Here is a 15,994-nt window from a genome sequence, read left to right on the forward strand (position 1 = left end):
TCGGTCATCCAGCTCCGATGCCTTTTTCTCTTAAGAATGTCATGTATTTACACTAGTATTCTGCCTTGAGGCATTGCTCCCCTGCCCTGCCCTGACGCACAGAACAGGGACATTCAGACGCCGTGGCCCAGGGTTGGGGGTGGAAGGCAGGAGGTTGGAGGACGAGTGTGTGAACCAGTGGCTTGGAGACTATCTCTGCATTAGTGGACGTCTACTGTCCTTCTGCTCCAGCCTTGCCTCCTCTGGGCAGGCTTCCTCCTGGACTCTCCAACACACGGGAAGCCCCCTTCTTAGACCCTTTATTGCTGTAGGGGGTCCCGTCTTCTGGGCAATGCCAAACCGTGGGAGGCTAAGAAATGCCAACGTCTGTCTATGGCACCGTGCATGACATTGACCTCTTAGTGAGTAACCAGTTCCCCTGCCTCCATCTCTTCTTCCTACCCTCTTCTTTCTCCTTCCCTGCAGCCCTCATTTCTTCTCAGGGGAACAGAACCACAGGAGGGGCCAGGCCAGCTGACCAAGGAGACCCCCTTCCAGAGCCGGGCCCTGCCCTTCAGCTGTGCGACCAGGAGTCTTGTGTACCTCCCTCCCAGGAGCTCCTGGCACCACTACCAGGAACTCCCCGCTCATCACAGACAAGCACTGATGGGGTCTTTGTGTGGTCAGAGCCCTGCAGACATGCCTTTTACTGCTGTGCCCGTGAACTTCAGGCTGCCCAAGTGTTGGGGACCTTGGTTCTAAACAGCCGTATCTTGCCCAGGGAAGCTGGCCCCTCACACCCAGTCCCTCGCCCAGTTGGCACCGTGGCCAGCCTCCTGTGGGGAAGGAGAGAGCCCGAGGGGCTGGCAGTGACGTCATCAAACTGTAGGCCTGCAGGATCAGCGTGGGCAAATTGGGTGGCAGCGGGATCTAGTGGGACCAAAAGCTTCAGGGACCTGCATGTCGACTCTGCCTATGACCTCATTCCCTGGTGACACTGTGGAGTCCCCAACTCTCCCAGCCTCAGGGTCCCTTTCTGTGCAGCAAGGTGTAGCCTATTCCAAGTTTTCTGAGGCTATTGACTGTCTTACACTGTGTCCCTTCCCTTTGCTCCCCTCGGCCACCCCCACATCCGCCTCTCCGTCTGGGAGACCCTAGCTCCCCACGGAAAGGGACTCCCCAGGAAAGGAGCCGTGGGGTTCCAGGGAGGCCCACGTTTCACTTTCCAGTTTCCCCGGTGTTGCTGTCCTGTGGTCAGCCCCGGTCTCCCCAGTGCTCGGTAGTGCACTGGGTAAGAGTCAGCCGTGGCATCGGCCAACCTGTGTTGGAATCCTGGCTGCGTCTCCTTCATTGAGTTACGCAGTCTTCCTCTCCAGGCCTCAGTCTTCTCTCCTTTGAGATGGGGACAGTAGGTAGCATCGATCGCATTGGATTGTTTTGAGGATCAAGTCTAACGGGACAGGTCCAGTCCTAACGTAGTGCCTGGCACGTGACAAACCAGGAGTGGCTGCCATTGGCACCATCATTATTGTTGCTGGTATCCACCACCTCCCCTCTTTGCCACTCCGGGGAACAGAGCCCTCCAGATCCCACGGGGGCAGCTTGGCATGGCCTGTGCAGGCAGTCGGGGGGCCTGGCTTGAGCTCTCTGTGTGCGTATACGAGGAGGGGACTCCCACCAGAAAACCTCGTTTCCACGCACAGTTCTCAGTGCACACTGTGCCAGGCACCCCTGTGTATTGCCCATGCACACACTCATGGGCTTTTGTGAGGGCCAAAGAGCTCCCACCGTGTGGCCCCGGCCCCAGCACCTGCCCACTGCCCTCTGTGAACTGGACTCGACAGTGCCGGTGCCATCACCACCAGGATCAGCCACGTCTGGTGCGTGATGAGGCGCCAGCACCAGGAGACCTGAGCAAACCCTGGCTTCAGGCACGTTGCCCAACCACCCGGACCCTCAGCTTTCCCATCTGAATAATGGGGCAGCCCCATCCCTTCAAGGGGCCGCTGGGGGGTCACGGCACAGCTGTGAGGGCGGCATGAGCTGTGAACACCGGGCGATGCCCAGGCCGTAGTTTGCGTTCAGTGTGGATGGGCTCCTTCCGCACGCCCGCCCCCATGCCTACAAGTTCCCTCTTTTCCGTGGGGCCTCATCCTGTCTCCACGCCAGTGTGAAGGCAGCGAAGAGCCTTGGGCCTGTTCTTTCTTTGCCTGCTGTCCCGAAAGCCTGCAGCCCAGGATGCACTTGGCACCAGGTAGAGTCAGCCAGCAGCTCAGAAACAGGACGGCAGGGAAACTCACAAGGAAGCAACACATGTGCTTTTTTGTTTATTTATTTTATTTAATAAGAAAATAAGAAAAACCAAAAAACCCACATTTCCCAAGGTATGTTATGACAAGAGATCAGGCATGCAAAAATACAATAAAAAGCAAGAAAAATCCCCCCCAGACCCCCGGGCGGCGGGTGCAGGTGGTGGTCCCGTCTCCCAGGCAGTCACCTCTCCCGGGCTAGGAAAGCAGAAGTGCCTGTTCGGCCCTGTTTCTCTTGGAAGACTCGGCCACCTCTCGCTCACTGGCCCATGACATGCACCCGAGAAGTTGTTCTACACAAGGGCTTGCAGGTGGGTAGCCCTGGGGTGGGGGACTCGGGGTGCGCCGCTCCGGGGCTGGGTAAGCAATGCCCCTCTGTGGGGATGGGCTGGACACACCGTCCTGTGGGGGCACAGCTTCACTTTCCCTCCCAGCAACGGGAGGGTCTGCAGAGAAGGTGGGGGCCACAGAATAACTTGGAAACGGACCAGCTGTGCCCAGGACTGGGGCTAAGCTTTGCGGGATGACCAGGGGGCAGTGGAGGTACCCCTAGCTCTGCCCCTTCCTGGTTTGTGTGACCCCGGGAGAGTTACTTAACTTTCTAAAACCCCAGTTTTCTTATCTATTAAAGGAGGAAGTTCATATGAACCCCATAAGGTAACTGTACATAGTAAGTGTGGCCATGCCTTCAAAGAGCTTGCTCAGGCTCCCAGCACACAGTAGGTACTCAACGAATGGCCGCCACAGTTACTGTTAACCCAGCACCAGCACTTCCATTGCAAAGTTGGCAGGAATGTGCTCAGGTATATAGGACAAACAAGAGGTTAGTGTGACCTTCTAGAAACAGGATAGAGAACTCTGAGCATCCTGTGTCTGTCGGGTCAGTTGAGAGGTATGGACAACAGGGGTGCTGGCCAGCAGGGCCTCAGCATGCCCCTCTGGCTTTGGAGGGCTCCGTTTTAAATGCCGGTGCCCTCCGCGGGGTAGAAGACGTTGTTGGTGTCGTCACTGCCATAGAAAGGAGGGCCGACCTGGCTGACCACAGCACCTCCGTAGCCCAGAGTGTTAGCGGGCATGGGGTTGGCCCACTCAGCTCCCACCCCCTGGTTGGCGAGGGGGGCCCCGTAGCTGCCCAGGTTGGTGAGTGGGGCATAGGTGTTGAAATTCACCAGATTCTGCCCCATCTTGTCGGCAGACTCGGGGCTCAGGCCTGGGGCCACCACCGGGCGGCTCACGGGGCCCGGCCCATTCACATGGGTGGTCATAGAGGAGAAGAAGCTGTTGAGGCAGGGGGTGCTGGGCGGGGCCACGGCCAGCTGCTGCTTCGGGGAGCTGGCGACGCCCGGCGGGGTGGCGGCCTTGGCGCTGGCCGCCAGGGGACTGCCCTTCATCTTCTCCGGGGCCGGGGAGCTCGCGGCAGAGGAGGCATCCGCCTTCCTCTTCCTCTTCCTGCGGAAGTTCCCGTTGTCGAACATCTTCTCGCAGTTGGGGTCCAGGGTCCAGTAGTTCCCTTTGCCTGGTGCAAAAGCAGGGAGAGGTGAGCAGAGGGACAGACACAGGGCTCAGCTTCTGCGTCTCCTCCTCGGGGCCCATCGGACCACGAGAACCGGAAACTGAGCGAGGCATCCACAAAGCCAGAAAGCAAAAGTCCGAGACGGGGGCATGGAGAAGCGCCACCGGCCAGCCCCACCCCCACCCCCACCCCACCCCGCCCATCTTCTCTTAGCGCCCCCTGGCAGCGGGAAAGGCAGGGAGGAGCGAGCCCGGAGCTGTGTGCAGTCGGTCTCCTTAGAAGAAGTTCAAGGACAGCGTGGGGGTGGGGTGAGGTGGAGAGACCAGGTGCGTCCATAAAACTCAGGACAAAATCGGGGCTCCCCGAAAGTCTCCGGCCTGGAGTCCAAAAAAGGACTCGGGTCCCGGCTTTGCCCCTCCCCGACCGAGGACCTCCGGGAGCCAGTTTTCTAGTCTGAGCAGTGGGCCCTTTCGTGCCGTCCCTCCTCCCTCCAGCTGGCAGGGAAGAACAAATACTCGGTGTAGACTTTGAGGTCCGAGGCCGAGCTAAGGCCTGACCTCTGCCTGCCCCTCTCTATCTCTTGGCCCGAGGGTAAGGCCAGCTAAGGGACGAGAAGGGACAGAGTCCTGCCCTTGCTGGTCTCGCAGTAGGCGGCCGCCGGAGCTGGGTCCCTCTGCGCCAGACCTTGGCTCCCTGTGGGGGAAACTGGAACGGGGACTTCAGTTTTGCAAAGTGGAGACGGGAGTGTTTACGACTCTCGGTGTACATCTCCGTATTGCAAAAACTCGCCCTTCACCAGGAAAGGTCGGCAGTCCCGCGTAAGAGAGACCTCGGCTGGCTCACATTCCAGCCCAAGGCCGGCTGCGTCTCCCCGCCTGGGCTTTTCCTTATCTGCAGAATGGGTTTTCCGCAAGCTACCCCGCAAGCAGTGCGTTCAAGGAGGAGATATAACCAGGGCAGCAGCAGAATGCTGCTCGTGGCGTTTCTTCCCAAGGACCCCCGAGGGCGTTTAGTCCAGTCTCTTCCCCTCCCCCTCCCCCCACCAGGAATTCTTTGCGGCAGAACGAGCGCGCCTGGGAGCGCCTGGGAGCGCCTGTGCGCGCTGAACCTTTTCTCCCACTGTCCCGGCCCCTCCACCAGCCTGGGGAAGAGGCTCGGTTAGCGCCCCTGTTGTTCAGACGGGGAAACTGAGGCTCGGCCAGGGTGGAATGTTCTCCTTCACAGCTGACGCCCCCTCCCACTGTCCGCCGCCCCCCGGCGCCCTCCGGGAGGCACAGCAGGAAGGGAGGCTTCCGTGGGTGCCCCCCGGTGGCTTGCGGAGATAGTGCCTCCCCGCTCCGTGCTCCCAGCTCCGTGCTCCCAGCCGCAGGCTCCCAGCCCCGCTCACCTGGGTCGTCCTCGTCACGGGGCACCTTCTTGAAGCAGTCGTTGAGAGACAGGTTGTGGCGGATGGAGTTCTGCCAGCCCGCCTTGCTCTTGTTGTAGAAAGGGAAGTTGTCGGCCACGTACTGGTAGATCTGGCTGAGAGTGAGGCGCTTCTCCGGAGCACCGTGAATAGCCATGGCAATGAGGGCCGAATAGGAATACGGGGGCCGCACCAGCTTCATCAGCTCCTCCTGGGACGGCATGGGCATCCAGCCCACCTCGCCACCCCCCATGCCGGGCATACCGGGAAGCATCTGCCTCTGCACCCCATAGGCCTGTGGCATGTAGGGGCCGGGGCTGGGATTCGGCACATAGGGCTGCGGGGCCATAGACTGCCCGTTGAACCAGACGTAGGGGTTAGCTGTGGCCCCGGTGGCCCCCGTGGCCCCGTACTCACTGCCCGCCTCGAAGGAGGGGTTCCGCTGAGGGGCCGGCAGGCCCTGTGGGTGGAAGACGTTCTCATAGTACACGTTCACCTCCGGAGGCTCCTGGCCGATGCTGGGGAACTGCGGGTTTCCCCTTGGGGGCGACGGCCCTGAAGGATCGAAGGAGCTCATGGTGGAGCTGGACTCTGCCGGACTCTGCTGGACTCTCCGCGGACACCTGCTGGCACCTGCTCGGAAAGCTGTCCTTTTGCAGGTGTTCCTCAAGTCCCAGTCTTACACTTACTTATACACCTGAGGGCTTGGCCCCACCCAGGGGCGGCCACCTGGGAAGGTGGACCCGCCCATTTGCCCTCCAGCAGGCTGCAGTGCCCACAGGACAGGAACCTCCTTGCTGGCCGCAAAGGGTCCCACTAATGACATGCTCAGACCTGCCTCTTCCAAGATGTTTTCTCTTTCCCTGTCCATCTCCTGTTCTCTCTCTTTCTCTGTCCCTCCCAGTCTGTCCCATTTTCCTCCCTTCTCCTTCCTCACTCTCTCATGTCTTCCTACCCTTTTGCCCCCCCCTTCTACTCTCCCCTCCTCTGTGCACCACAGTCCTTCATTCTTCCTTCCCTGTCCCCTGCACTGCTCACGCCCCCTCCTGGGCTTGCTCTCCCAGTTTGTTTCCAGCGCCTCTGCTTCTCCTGCTTCCCTCACTTCCCTGCCGTTGCTGCTCCTCTTTGGCCCCCTTTCTACCTGGTCCCCCTTTTCGCCGTCACTCTGACCCCTGTCCGCTTTCCCACCAGACCCCTCAGTCTCAGCCCCTCCCCCAGAATGAATGAGGCGCTTTATCAGGAGCCACATTTTGGGGGCTTCTGAAGTGAAGACACATTTTCTGGAGTTTCCGGGAAAGAACCTGGTTCTAGACCAGCAGGAGAAGGGCAGCCAGTTATGTAGATGACCTCCTGCCACACGCACGCACAACACGTATGCACACATGCACACACACACGTGCATGCGTGTACACAAGCACACACACACATGCACACCGCAGCCAGGCAGAGAACGGGCTGTAGACAGGTCGTGAAAGTGACAAGAGGAAGAGACTGTGGACTGGACCTTGGGGACGAATGAGTGAAACCCGTACTATCCAAGCTTCTTTCTGGCTGCGGGCCGGGCTGGCTCTTGGTTGTTTATCTGATCCAAGTCCTTTCATGTTCCAGCTTGCAGAGGCCCCTGGGAGCTGGGCCTGGAGGTGCATCCTCCACCCCTCGGCACCAGCACCCCCACCTGGCCCTCCCAGGCCCAGGCTCCAGGACTCTAGCCTCTCCTGCTTTGTGCCCAGGGACCCCCTCTTCAGGCTTCATCCTTCCATAGCTTGGACATGACTTTTCCCAGCCTGCCCCTCATCCCAGGGCAGGCCCTCAGCTTGGGGAGTGGGCAGTGGTGCCCCTGGTCAGAACATAGGCAGCTGTCCCCTGACCAGGTGTGAGTAGCAGCCAGAGACTTCTCTTTGGGGTCAGCAGATTGGAAGAAAGTCCCCGCCAGCCCCTCTTGTCACCGCCTCCCTCCTGCTCTTACAGCTTCACTTCCTTCTGATTTTCCGCTTCCTCCCATTTCCCACAGACCCCGTAGCTTTTGAGACCAAAGGTGGTCACACGGGCCCAGCAGAGGGTGCCTCCCAGGGATCCTGGCCCTGCTGCATTGGAAGACGTGGGGGAAGCTGCCGTGACAGGCACGGAGCTTTCCCGGCAGCATCGTGGTCTCCGGAGGATGATTTGGGTAGCTGGGTGCGAGGGGGGCTCCCAGGCCCCACCATGGAACAGCACACGGTAGCTCTGAAAGGGCCCTTCCCAGAGTTCTCTTCCCAGAGTAAAGCGAAGAGGTCACATGTTTGTCTACAAAGTTTCTACTCCACTGGCTTGCTGCCATCTTTTTAAACAGCGGCCACCAGAGAGGAAGTGGCCTCCCCTCCACTTCCTTCCCATGGCTCATCCCACAGGATCAGGCAGCGGCGGCAGCAGCTCCAGGGCCGCCCACCACGGCACCGTTCGTTGCTCTCCCACACTGACCTGAGTGTCCCACTGTAGGGGGTTGGCTAAATAAATTTCGTAGCATCCAGGTGATATAATATTATGCGGCAGTGAAAAATAGAAGGTAGAATATTTACAGATGTGGAGAGATACTTACATTTTAATAGTATTAGAGAAACAGGCTGCAAAATGCCACGATCGGCGAGGGGGTGGGGAAAGTACATATATATTCATACACAAGCATGAAACCGGTACGTAAAAATACCACGCTGTCGATTAGGATTTCCGCATGGAGAATCGGATGTGGTTTTTGTTATCATTGTTTTTCCATAGTCTCCGAATTAAATGATTAGAGAAAAGCAGGTAATTTGCTTTTGGGGATTCGATGCAAAAGCCCAGCAAGAGGCAGTAGAGTGGAGCTAGAGGTCCCGGGTCCAAATCCCGGCTTTGCCAATGAACGACAGCCAAGCTTTCACCTGATTTAACTTTCCTCGGCGTGTGTTCGCAGGTGAAAACAGGAATGATACCACGTGACCCTCGTGGTCACCGGGGGAACCAGTGTGGTCAACATAAATCACTTCACTCGGAGCACAGAGGTGCGCTCGGGAGCTGACGGTTATAGTGGGACAGTCAACACACATTCGATCATATAATTGTCCCTGAGTATGCGATGTTCATCGTCCCCTTCAGCAGCTGCTGAGGGGTCAGGGGAGGCCCCGAGTCACAGAACAAGTCCCTGGCTGACCCCGGTCAGGGCCTGGCTTCCACCCCCCTGGAACAGGGGGGTCTCTGCCTGGGCAGAGAATCGGGGGACATGGGACAAGTTGGCTTCTAGCTTAAACTCTCTGTGTCTCGGTTTCCTTATCTGTAAAATAGGGATGAGCAACCACAGGTTTTCTTGAGACTGCCTACAAATATTCCTCTGTGCACAGCACTGAGCCTCCTGTCCTGCCTGGACGGGGTTCAGGGAGAGCTGTCTCGGTACTTTGGGGGCCACTGTGGGGCTGACTTCCCCATCCACGAGTGTGGGCTCTGGGGAAGCCTGGCCCCGCTGGGACCCAGGCTCAAGTTCCTGTTGGCACATCTGGGTTACTTTTAGACTTATGGTGGATTTGGTGGCTGGAGAAACATAGGCCAATGGTACCCTCTGGTGGCCATCTCTTTAAAAGCAGGGAGCAGAGTGCAGAGGCTGGGTGACATTTAAGTTGGCCCAGGGTTTCTGAGCCCCTGTGGGGGACAGGTTCCCGGGAGGTAGTACAGCTGCAAGGAGCAGGTGCACCCCTGGAGAGGGACACCTCAGCGCTGGTGATGGAGATAGTGGACACTGGATTGGCAATGAGTCGAAATGTCCTACAGGGCAGCCAAGGGGAGCATCGGGACTCCCTTTTGTTTGTCTCAGTTCCTCCTTCAGCCTGAGCCTGGGGAAGGGAGAAAGCAAGCCCCTCCACACTCAAGATGAAGCTGAAATTCCTTTCCCTAGGAGAGGAAACGTGGCCCTTAGATCCCAGCAACCTGTGAATGGGGCTGACGTGAGCTCTGTCTCAAGCAAGGGCAGAGGGCAGGGAAGCCAAAAGCAAGGGGCCTCGGGGTACTCACAGAGAGGGTGAGGGAGCCCTTGCGGGGCAGGGGGACTCACCCAGAAAAAAAAAAACAAAACAGGCTTAGGGGCACGCAGGTCTGATTCCAGACCAGTTCCACTGATCACAGCTGTGGGGGAGCCACTCACTCTGCAGCGTGAGAGGACTGGAGGGAGTGATCTCTCAGGGTCCCTGAAGACCCTCCATCAGGAAAGAAAAAGAAGACAGCAAATCGGCCCTTCCTCTGCCCGTGCCCACCCCACGGCACCCTCACTCTGGGAGTGCCAAAGGCACTGTGCCCCTCCCTGGGTTGTGAGCTGGTTTGGGATGGGCCTTGCTCACAATAAGGGACCCCCTCCTCGCCCTGTGGCATAGGCAGGGTGGGGCTAGACACACGGCCCCCACCCTCCTGGGTCCTGGGGGCTGTCATCGGCCCTTCGGGAGGGACTTTCAAAGCTTGGACTGTGCAGTCCAACGTTGAGCTCAGGTCAAAGGCAGAAAGTGAACGTGTGGATGAACATCACGAGGCTGGACGTGGACAGAGCTGGCCCCCCAGTAGCTGGGTGACGAGGGACACTCACAAACTCCCCAAGCCTTGGTTCTCCTGTCACCGCTGTTACCATCAGCATTGAGTTACTGCCTGTGACCCGGCGCCCCAGGCCCCTCACACAGACTTAATACAACACCTTGGACTTCATGCAGAACTGACATGCCCCAATGATTTGGAGAAAACCAAACTCGGAAATATTATCACTGTGCTGCTGAGTGAGAGATCGGAGTTCTGTGCAGAAAGCAGAGATACCTGCTGAGGTTCACTGGCCTTCACTGTGACCTTCACCGTGCTGTTGAGTTAGGAAACCCAGAAATTACGGCATTTCTAGAGCTTAAAGCAGGCTTTCCCTGGACGCAGCCCCGGTCTTCGAACCCGGTGTTTTGTCTGGGCTGGGGAGGGGTGGGGTCGTCCAGCTCCTCTGCCCATGTGCACTTTTCCTGTCCCTCTGGCTAGTGAGTCCAGCCAGAGGCCCAGCCTCCGGGAGCCGTCCCTCACCTCAGGGAGCCTGGGACGCAGCCAAACCCCAAGCCCCTCCGGAATGGGACTTTCAGACTGTTGAGGAAACTGGAAGCTGGACCAGCAACAGTTCTGGGGCTCAGCGAGGGCACTCGAAGGCCCCGGGGAAGAGGCGGGGTGAACGATGGCAACCGTGGGACTCTGATGTCCTGGGTTTAAGAGCTAGCCCGGGGTAGGGGTTCAAAGCCAAGCTCCCACCAGGTCACCTGGGTTCAGACCCCGGCCTTTGCATTCACTGAGTACATGATCTCAGTCACTTCCGGCCTCTGTGCCTCAGTCTCCCCCTCTGGGGCAGAGTCGTACCCGCCTCCTAGCGCTGCTATCAAGATGTAGGAAGTTAATTCTGGTCCAGTCTATAGCTCAGGGCCGGGGAAAGTCAGGGCTGCATAAATCCGGGCTACTGTCATGATTACCCTCATCCCTCATGGTCCCCGGGCGCTGAGGCTCTAAGGAGGCACCGGCCCCGAGGTCTCTTGAGGGCTCAAGCTCTGAACTCCATGTTGCTGTGCCCTCAAAACCCACCTGGTACCAGTCTCCTTCCCAAATGAGCCCCCAGCCCCTCCTTCTGGCCCAAGCAACTCTTCACCACCCTTAGGCCTCCTCTGAGGAGCCTGGGAAGAGCCACCCGTCTGCTGGCCCTCAGCCCTCACTTTTTCTAACTCTTCGGCGTTGGCTGGGTGGTTTTGTCACCTGTCACCAGAAGGGGAGAAAGGCATGAGAAACTGTCCACTGAGTGGATCACATGAGGAAGACTCTGGGAGTCCTTCCCCGTGTCCCTGTTCTCCAGCATGCCGCCACTAAGAAACCGGAGTCACGGAGCAGATTCCTGGGGGCGGCAGGCACGGGGGCAAGTTTGCCACAGGGACAGGCTGGAGCCAGGCCCCGCCCTGCCCTGCAGGCGCTGGGCCTCTCTGCCTTCCCAGTGCTCCCTGACCGGTCCTGGGCCTCAGGGGCTCATCGCATCCAGAATTGTGCAACAAGACTTAACTGAGCCATAAAACCACTTTTTTTATTGTCAAAAAGAAATAGCAACACTTTGGAGATGATCAGCTAGAAAAAAGAATGGTTGTTGTATTAAAAAATGTAAAGTACAAAACTGTTAACAACAACAAAAAGAATATTTAAAAGGCTTTTTCTGTGAAGGGCTAGGACTTAGGAAATCAGAAAGGAACCCAGCTCCTCACCCCGAAGAAGCTGCGGCAGGGAAAGCCGCGCGAGGCCGCGGGGGCGGGGCGCGCCCGGCTCCTTCCGGCGCCGGGAGTCCACGTGCGGCGTCCTCACTCACCGCCGGGTCTTCGCTGCCCCGTCACACTGGTCGGCCCGCGCCGAAGTTCCGGGGCCGGGCCAGCCCGCTCCCTCCGTCTGAGCGAAGGCGGCTGCCAGGCATCGGCGTCCCACTGTCTGTCTTGCCCTGGAAACTCGTCCCCTGGCACAGCCCCGGTCGGGCGGACGTCAGGGGTCAGCGGGCGGGAAGTCGGGGATCTGCTTGATGTCCTCGGAAGCCTTGCCGGCCAGCTGGCGCGAGAAAAGGAGAGACAGCGGGAGCCCGAGGTGAGATTCTCACGTGTACGCAAGCGGGGTGCCCGCCCCGATCTCCCGGCCCCCTGCCCACGCCCCGTGTGCGTGGCCGCTGCGACTGTGAGCGGGGCCCAATGGGCCGGACTCGCCGTGGTCAGAGCACAGGCTTCGCTGCCTCACAGACCGAGTCAACGCGGGCAGGCCGGCCGCTTCCCGAGCCCCGGGGTCCGTGGAGCCCCCCGCCCCCAGTGGAGGGCGGCGGTGTGGGCCTGACTCCGCGCCCTGAGCCCGCCCTTGCTCTGTTCGCCCGGTTCCGGGTTAACCCGAGTTCTGGGTTCCCTCCTCATCTGCAGCGGCAGTAGCCACCGCAGAGGACGTGTGAACAGAAGGGGGCTTGGAAAGAAACTTATTTAGTGAGTGGGGTTTTGTGATGTAAGTTCAACAGGAAAACTTCCCACGTGACTGAAAAGCACCTTCCGCTTCCAGAGACAGCTGCCTGGGCAGACAGGCTCACAAAGGCAGTTCAGGCGAAGCACAGCCCTGGGGGCCCAGGGGCCTGCACCTCCTCTCGGCCGTGGTGCAGCCCAGCTGGGGCCTGTCCCACCCGGAGGATGGACCACGACCCGAGAAGCCGGCCAGAGTCTGGGCCCTTCCGCCTCCCTGGTGACACGCACACTCACAGACCCCTGCCTCCTCTCCGCTGCCCTCTTCCCCCTCCTCACCCCCCGCCGCCTGGTCCATCTGCCCATCCGGGTCCTCACCATCGTCTTGAAGAACTGATTCACTTTCTTCCGCTTGAGCGTCTTCTTGTCGCCTTCCAGCCCAGGGAGGAAGGTCTGGCTGAGGCGGAAGGATGCGCTGCTGTCATCTGTCCCCGGCACACCTGCCACGGAGAGCGGGAGGCGGGCGGGGGCGGGCAGGTGAGGGCAGGTGAGGGCAGGTGAGGCCCAGGCAGATGGGAGGGAGACGGGGCGGGAGGCGGTGGCCCGTGTCCTGATGTGTGGAGCCGAGGGGCTGCCCCGTGGGCAGTGAGTGGCCCCCCCCCCCAGGCCTTTGGGCCAGCAGCACTGGGGCCAAGGTTGGGGAGGCCCCCGACCTCCTCAGGGGACAGGACCGTCCCCTTCCAAAACCAAGAACTGGATTTCCTGTTTTCCCTAAAAACAGGCCAGTGGGGACAGCTGGTGGTCACACCCCCGGCTCAGAGTCACGCAGACCCTCGGTTTTGACATTGACCGCAGGGGGTAAGAGCACAGCCCCCCCCCCCGGGTGTGTGTTGAAGCCCACTGGGAGGGCCAGAGTGACACCCCTCCCTGTGGGGCACCCCTGCTCGGTGGGCAGCGTCAGGGCCCAGCTCCAGGGCACCAGGCTTGGACCTGAACCCCGCCCGGTGTGACCAGCGGGCTCCATGTCACAGGCAGCTCATGGGCACTCTCGGTGCCTCTCTGTCCTCGTCCACACGGTGGGGCATCGACATCACCTGCTTCGGGGGGCGGGGGGGGCGCCTAAATGACGGGGATGCAGTTAACCCAGCGCTGGGCCCCGGTCAGCACTCAGGAGCAGCGGGCATCCTTGCTGAGGTCCACCAGCTGTGTCTTGGGGGCAGGGCCCCTCTGCCCCCCCCACCCAGACCACCTGGCACAGAGCGGCAGACACCAGAGGCTGCCGTGTGGCACACGGGGTGCTCCTGGTGTGCCGCGTCCCCATCTGGGCCTCCGCGTTCCCTCTGTAAACCAGGAAGTGTCCATGCGCCGCTGACCCCTCGCCAGGACTGAATGAGTGAAAGGGGACACACGCAGCACCCACTCTGCCCGTCAGATGTGGCAGCAGTCTTTGTAAGTGCCAGAAGTAGTCTTCCAGGTCCCCGAGGAAACACGGAGCTTAGGGACACGCTAGGGACCAACTTCTGGCCCCTGGGGAGGCCTGGCAAACTGAGAAAGCAGGGCCACCAGTGTCCCGAATGCATTTCCAGTGAATCCCAAGGTGCAGAGTGACAGCAGCTTCCACCCCAGCTCCTGGCAGAGCTTGCTGGGTGTGGGGACAACTTGGAGGACAGGGTAGCTCTGAGCAGAGCCCTCTGCCTGCAGGCTGCTGGCCCCCTTTGCCACACTGACCCCCGTCCTGCATCCCACCAGGCTGGTGGCAGCCGGGCACGTACCTGGAATGGTGGGCAGGGACTGGCTGGCAAAACTCATCTGCGAGAGGACGGATGCCCTGGGAGGGACAGCCGCGTGCTCCGAGAGGTTGGTGTCGCTCATGAACTCGTGCTTCCTGGACAGCTGGATGAACACACACATTGGTACCACAGAGACTCAGTGTGAGGCAGCCGGGGACCTGAAGAACTAGTGATGGCCGTTTAACAACTCTTCCAAGGACCCAGCACCCAGCACCCAGCTGGTTCCTTCTGTTTGACTCCATTCCTCACCACCGGCCCCCGCACAGGTGCACAGGGTGACCTGCTATACAACTCCCGGGGTGGCGGGGCTGTTGGGAGCTTTGGGGGGGTCTCTTCATTTAGATGGTACTGTGAACGACGCCCCCTGGAATTGTGAACCACAGAAATCTTATCCCCAGCCTTCTCTCCTGGCCGGAGTCACCTCTGAGGCCTATCAGGAAGTCTGTGGGGGATCCTTTGTCACTGGAAGGCATCCGGGTGGGCCCCTTGCCCTTTCCCCTGGCACCCTTCCCCTGCCCAGGCTCCGAGAGCATCGTCAACAAACTTCTCTTTTGGGGGGACATTGGATTTCAGCCCAACGGTACGGAGTTTCATATCAAATGGTTACTGGTTTATAAGACCGAAAGTCTCCGAGTCAGGGCAGTACCCGCATCCCGCGCCACTGTGGGGACCTAGTGGTGTAGGTGGTTAGTGGCCTGGGGCTGGGGGATGGAGGGCAGGACAGGCAGGGCCACCTGGCCCAGCTTGGGGAGGGCTGCTGTCCTTTCCAGTGGGTGAAGCGGGTGCTTCTCCCTGCCTGGCAAAGCCCTGTGTGACGACAGAAAACACGCACACGTCGGAGTCTGGGGCCTGCGTCCAGGCTGCACCCGCCTCACCGCAAACACGGGGCTCGGAGCCCCGGGGACCGTGCCTGGCGCACAGCACGTTTGCTAAGGGGCCTGCTCACCCGCTTCAGGTCGGAGTCGGCCGCTGCCTTCTCATCGGCGAACACCACGCTGCTCCGCTTGGCCCTCTTCTTGGACCTCCGCAGCTTGACCTCCGGCAGAGTGCTCCCTGGGGAGATGGGCTCGTCCTGCTCCGCCTTCGGGGTCTTGGGGGCTGCCAGCTCCAGGTCGAAGCTGGAGAGCAAGGGGTACAGCAGTGGGGACTGCAGTTAGAGGGGCAGTGGGACCGGCTGGCAGTGGGTGGACTGAGCTGCTGCCTCAGGGCAGGAGGGAGATCGGCTAACCTGGCAGAGGTTGGGGGATGTGTCTGCTTAACTAATAAACATTTGAAATGCAAAGAAAAACTGGCTATGGTAAGAAGAGAAGGCTGGTTAAAATGTGGACCTGGATTCAAATTCAGACACTAGCACTTTTTAGCTGCACATTGAGCAAACCACTCCAACAAGGCATTGGTGGTGACCTCGCAGTGGGGCCACGGAGGCGGTCTGAGGCCCTGACACCCCCTTGGCCCGTGCAGAGGGCTCATTCACAGCGTCTGCTGTTAGGGTAGTTGAGCAGGGCCTGGTGGCGCAGACGGCCGGGTAGGTGGGCACGGGAGGAGGGGTTCTGGGAGGGGCTGTGGGGCCGGAGGGCCCCTGGCAGGGCAGAGAGGAGTCCATACTGCAGTGGGCTCTGCGGCTGTGGCCCAGACCTTGAGTGAGCCTCTGAGGATGGCCCCAGGACGGCAGCCTCACAGGGTGACAAAAAGCTTTTGTCACAGAAGGGCCGAGAGGTGGAGGGAATCGCTATGCTGGGGGCTGGGACAGGTGCACTCTGGGGCGGGGCTGACCTCTCGGAGGTGGTCTTGCTGGGCGTGCTGCAGTCCGAGTTCATGGAAGCCATAGAGATGATGGACATCTGCCGGTAGGAACGCAGCATCGACCGGGGGCGGCCCACACGCCGGTCCTCAAAGTCAGGCTGTGGGCAGGAGAACAGAGAGATACCAGGGCTATGATTACAGGCCTTTGGGCCTGTGACGTCAGCTCAGCTTCCCCGGAGGGATGGTGGGCTGGAGCTGGATGTCAGTCATGTGACCTATGGTTCATCCAA

General features: G+C 59.9%; 2 protein-coding genes across 3 annotated transcripts in view; both read right to left on the reverse strand.

The window, feature by feature from the left end:
• Positions 1-2,354: 2,354 nt before the first annotated feature.
• FOXI1 (forkhead box I1) lies at positions 2,355-5,854 on the reverse strand. Its single transcript, XM_037127905.2, has 2 exons — positions 5,189-5,854; positions 2,355-3,804 (listed from the first exon to the last, which is right to left on the reverse strand). Exons 1-2 carry the CDS (start codon positions 5,781-5,783, stop codon positions 3,248-3,250), a joined length of 1,152 nt encoding a protein of 383 aa, XP_036983800.2. The 5' UTR covers positions 5,784-5,854; the 3' UTR covers positions 2,355-3,247.
• A 5,404-nt stretch (positions 5,855-11,258) lies between these two features.
• Positions 11,259-15,994, reverse strand: part of DOCK2 (dedicator of cytokinesis 2) — a 345,180-nt gene continuing 340,444 nt past the window's right edge. For both annotated transcript variants that reach the window (XM_037127870.2, XM_037127869.2), the window contains exons 48-52: positions 15,735-15,862; positions 14,908-15,079; positions 13,944-14,064; positions 12,550-12,671; positions 11,259-11,785 (exon numbers count right to left, since the gene is read on the reverse strand). In XM_037127870.2, coding sequence (XP_036983765.2) covers positions 11,723-11,785; positions 12,550-12,671; positions 13,944-14,064; positions 14,908-15,079; positions 15,735-15,862 — 606 coding nt within the window. In that variant the 3' untranslated portion in view covers positions 11,259-11,722. The remainder of the gene's footprint in view (positions 11,786-12,549; positions 12,672-13,943; positions 14,065-14,907; positions 15,080-15,734; positions 15,863-15,994) is intronic.

This window comes from Artibeus jamaicensis, unplaced genomic scaffold, assembly GCF_021234435.1.
Source record: "Artibeus jamaicensis isolate MK-2021 breed Jamaican fruit bat unplaced genomic scaffold, CSHL_Jam_final scaffold_3151, whole genome shotgun sequence".
NCBI lineage: Eukaryota > Metazoa > Chordata > Mammalia > Chiroptera > Phyllostomidae > Artibeus > Artibeus jamaicensis.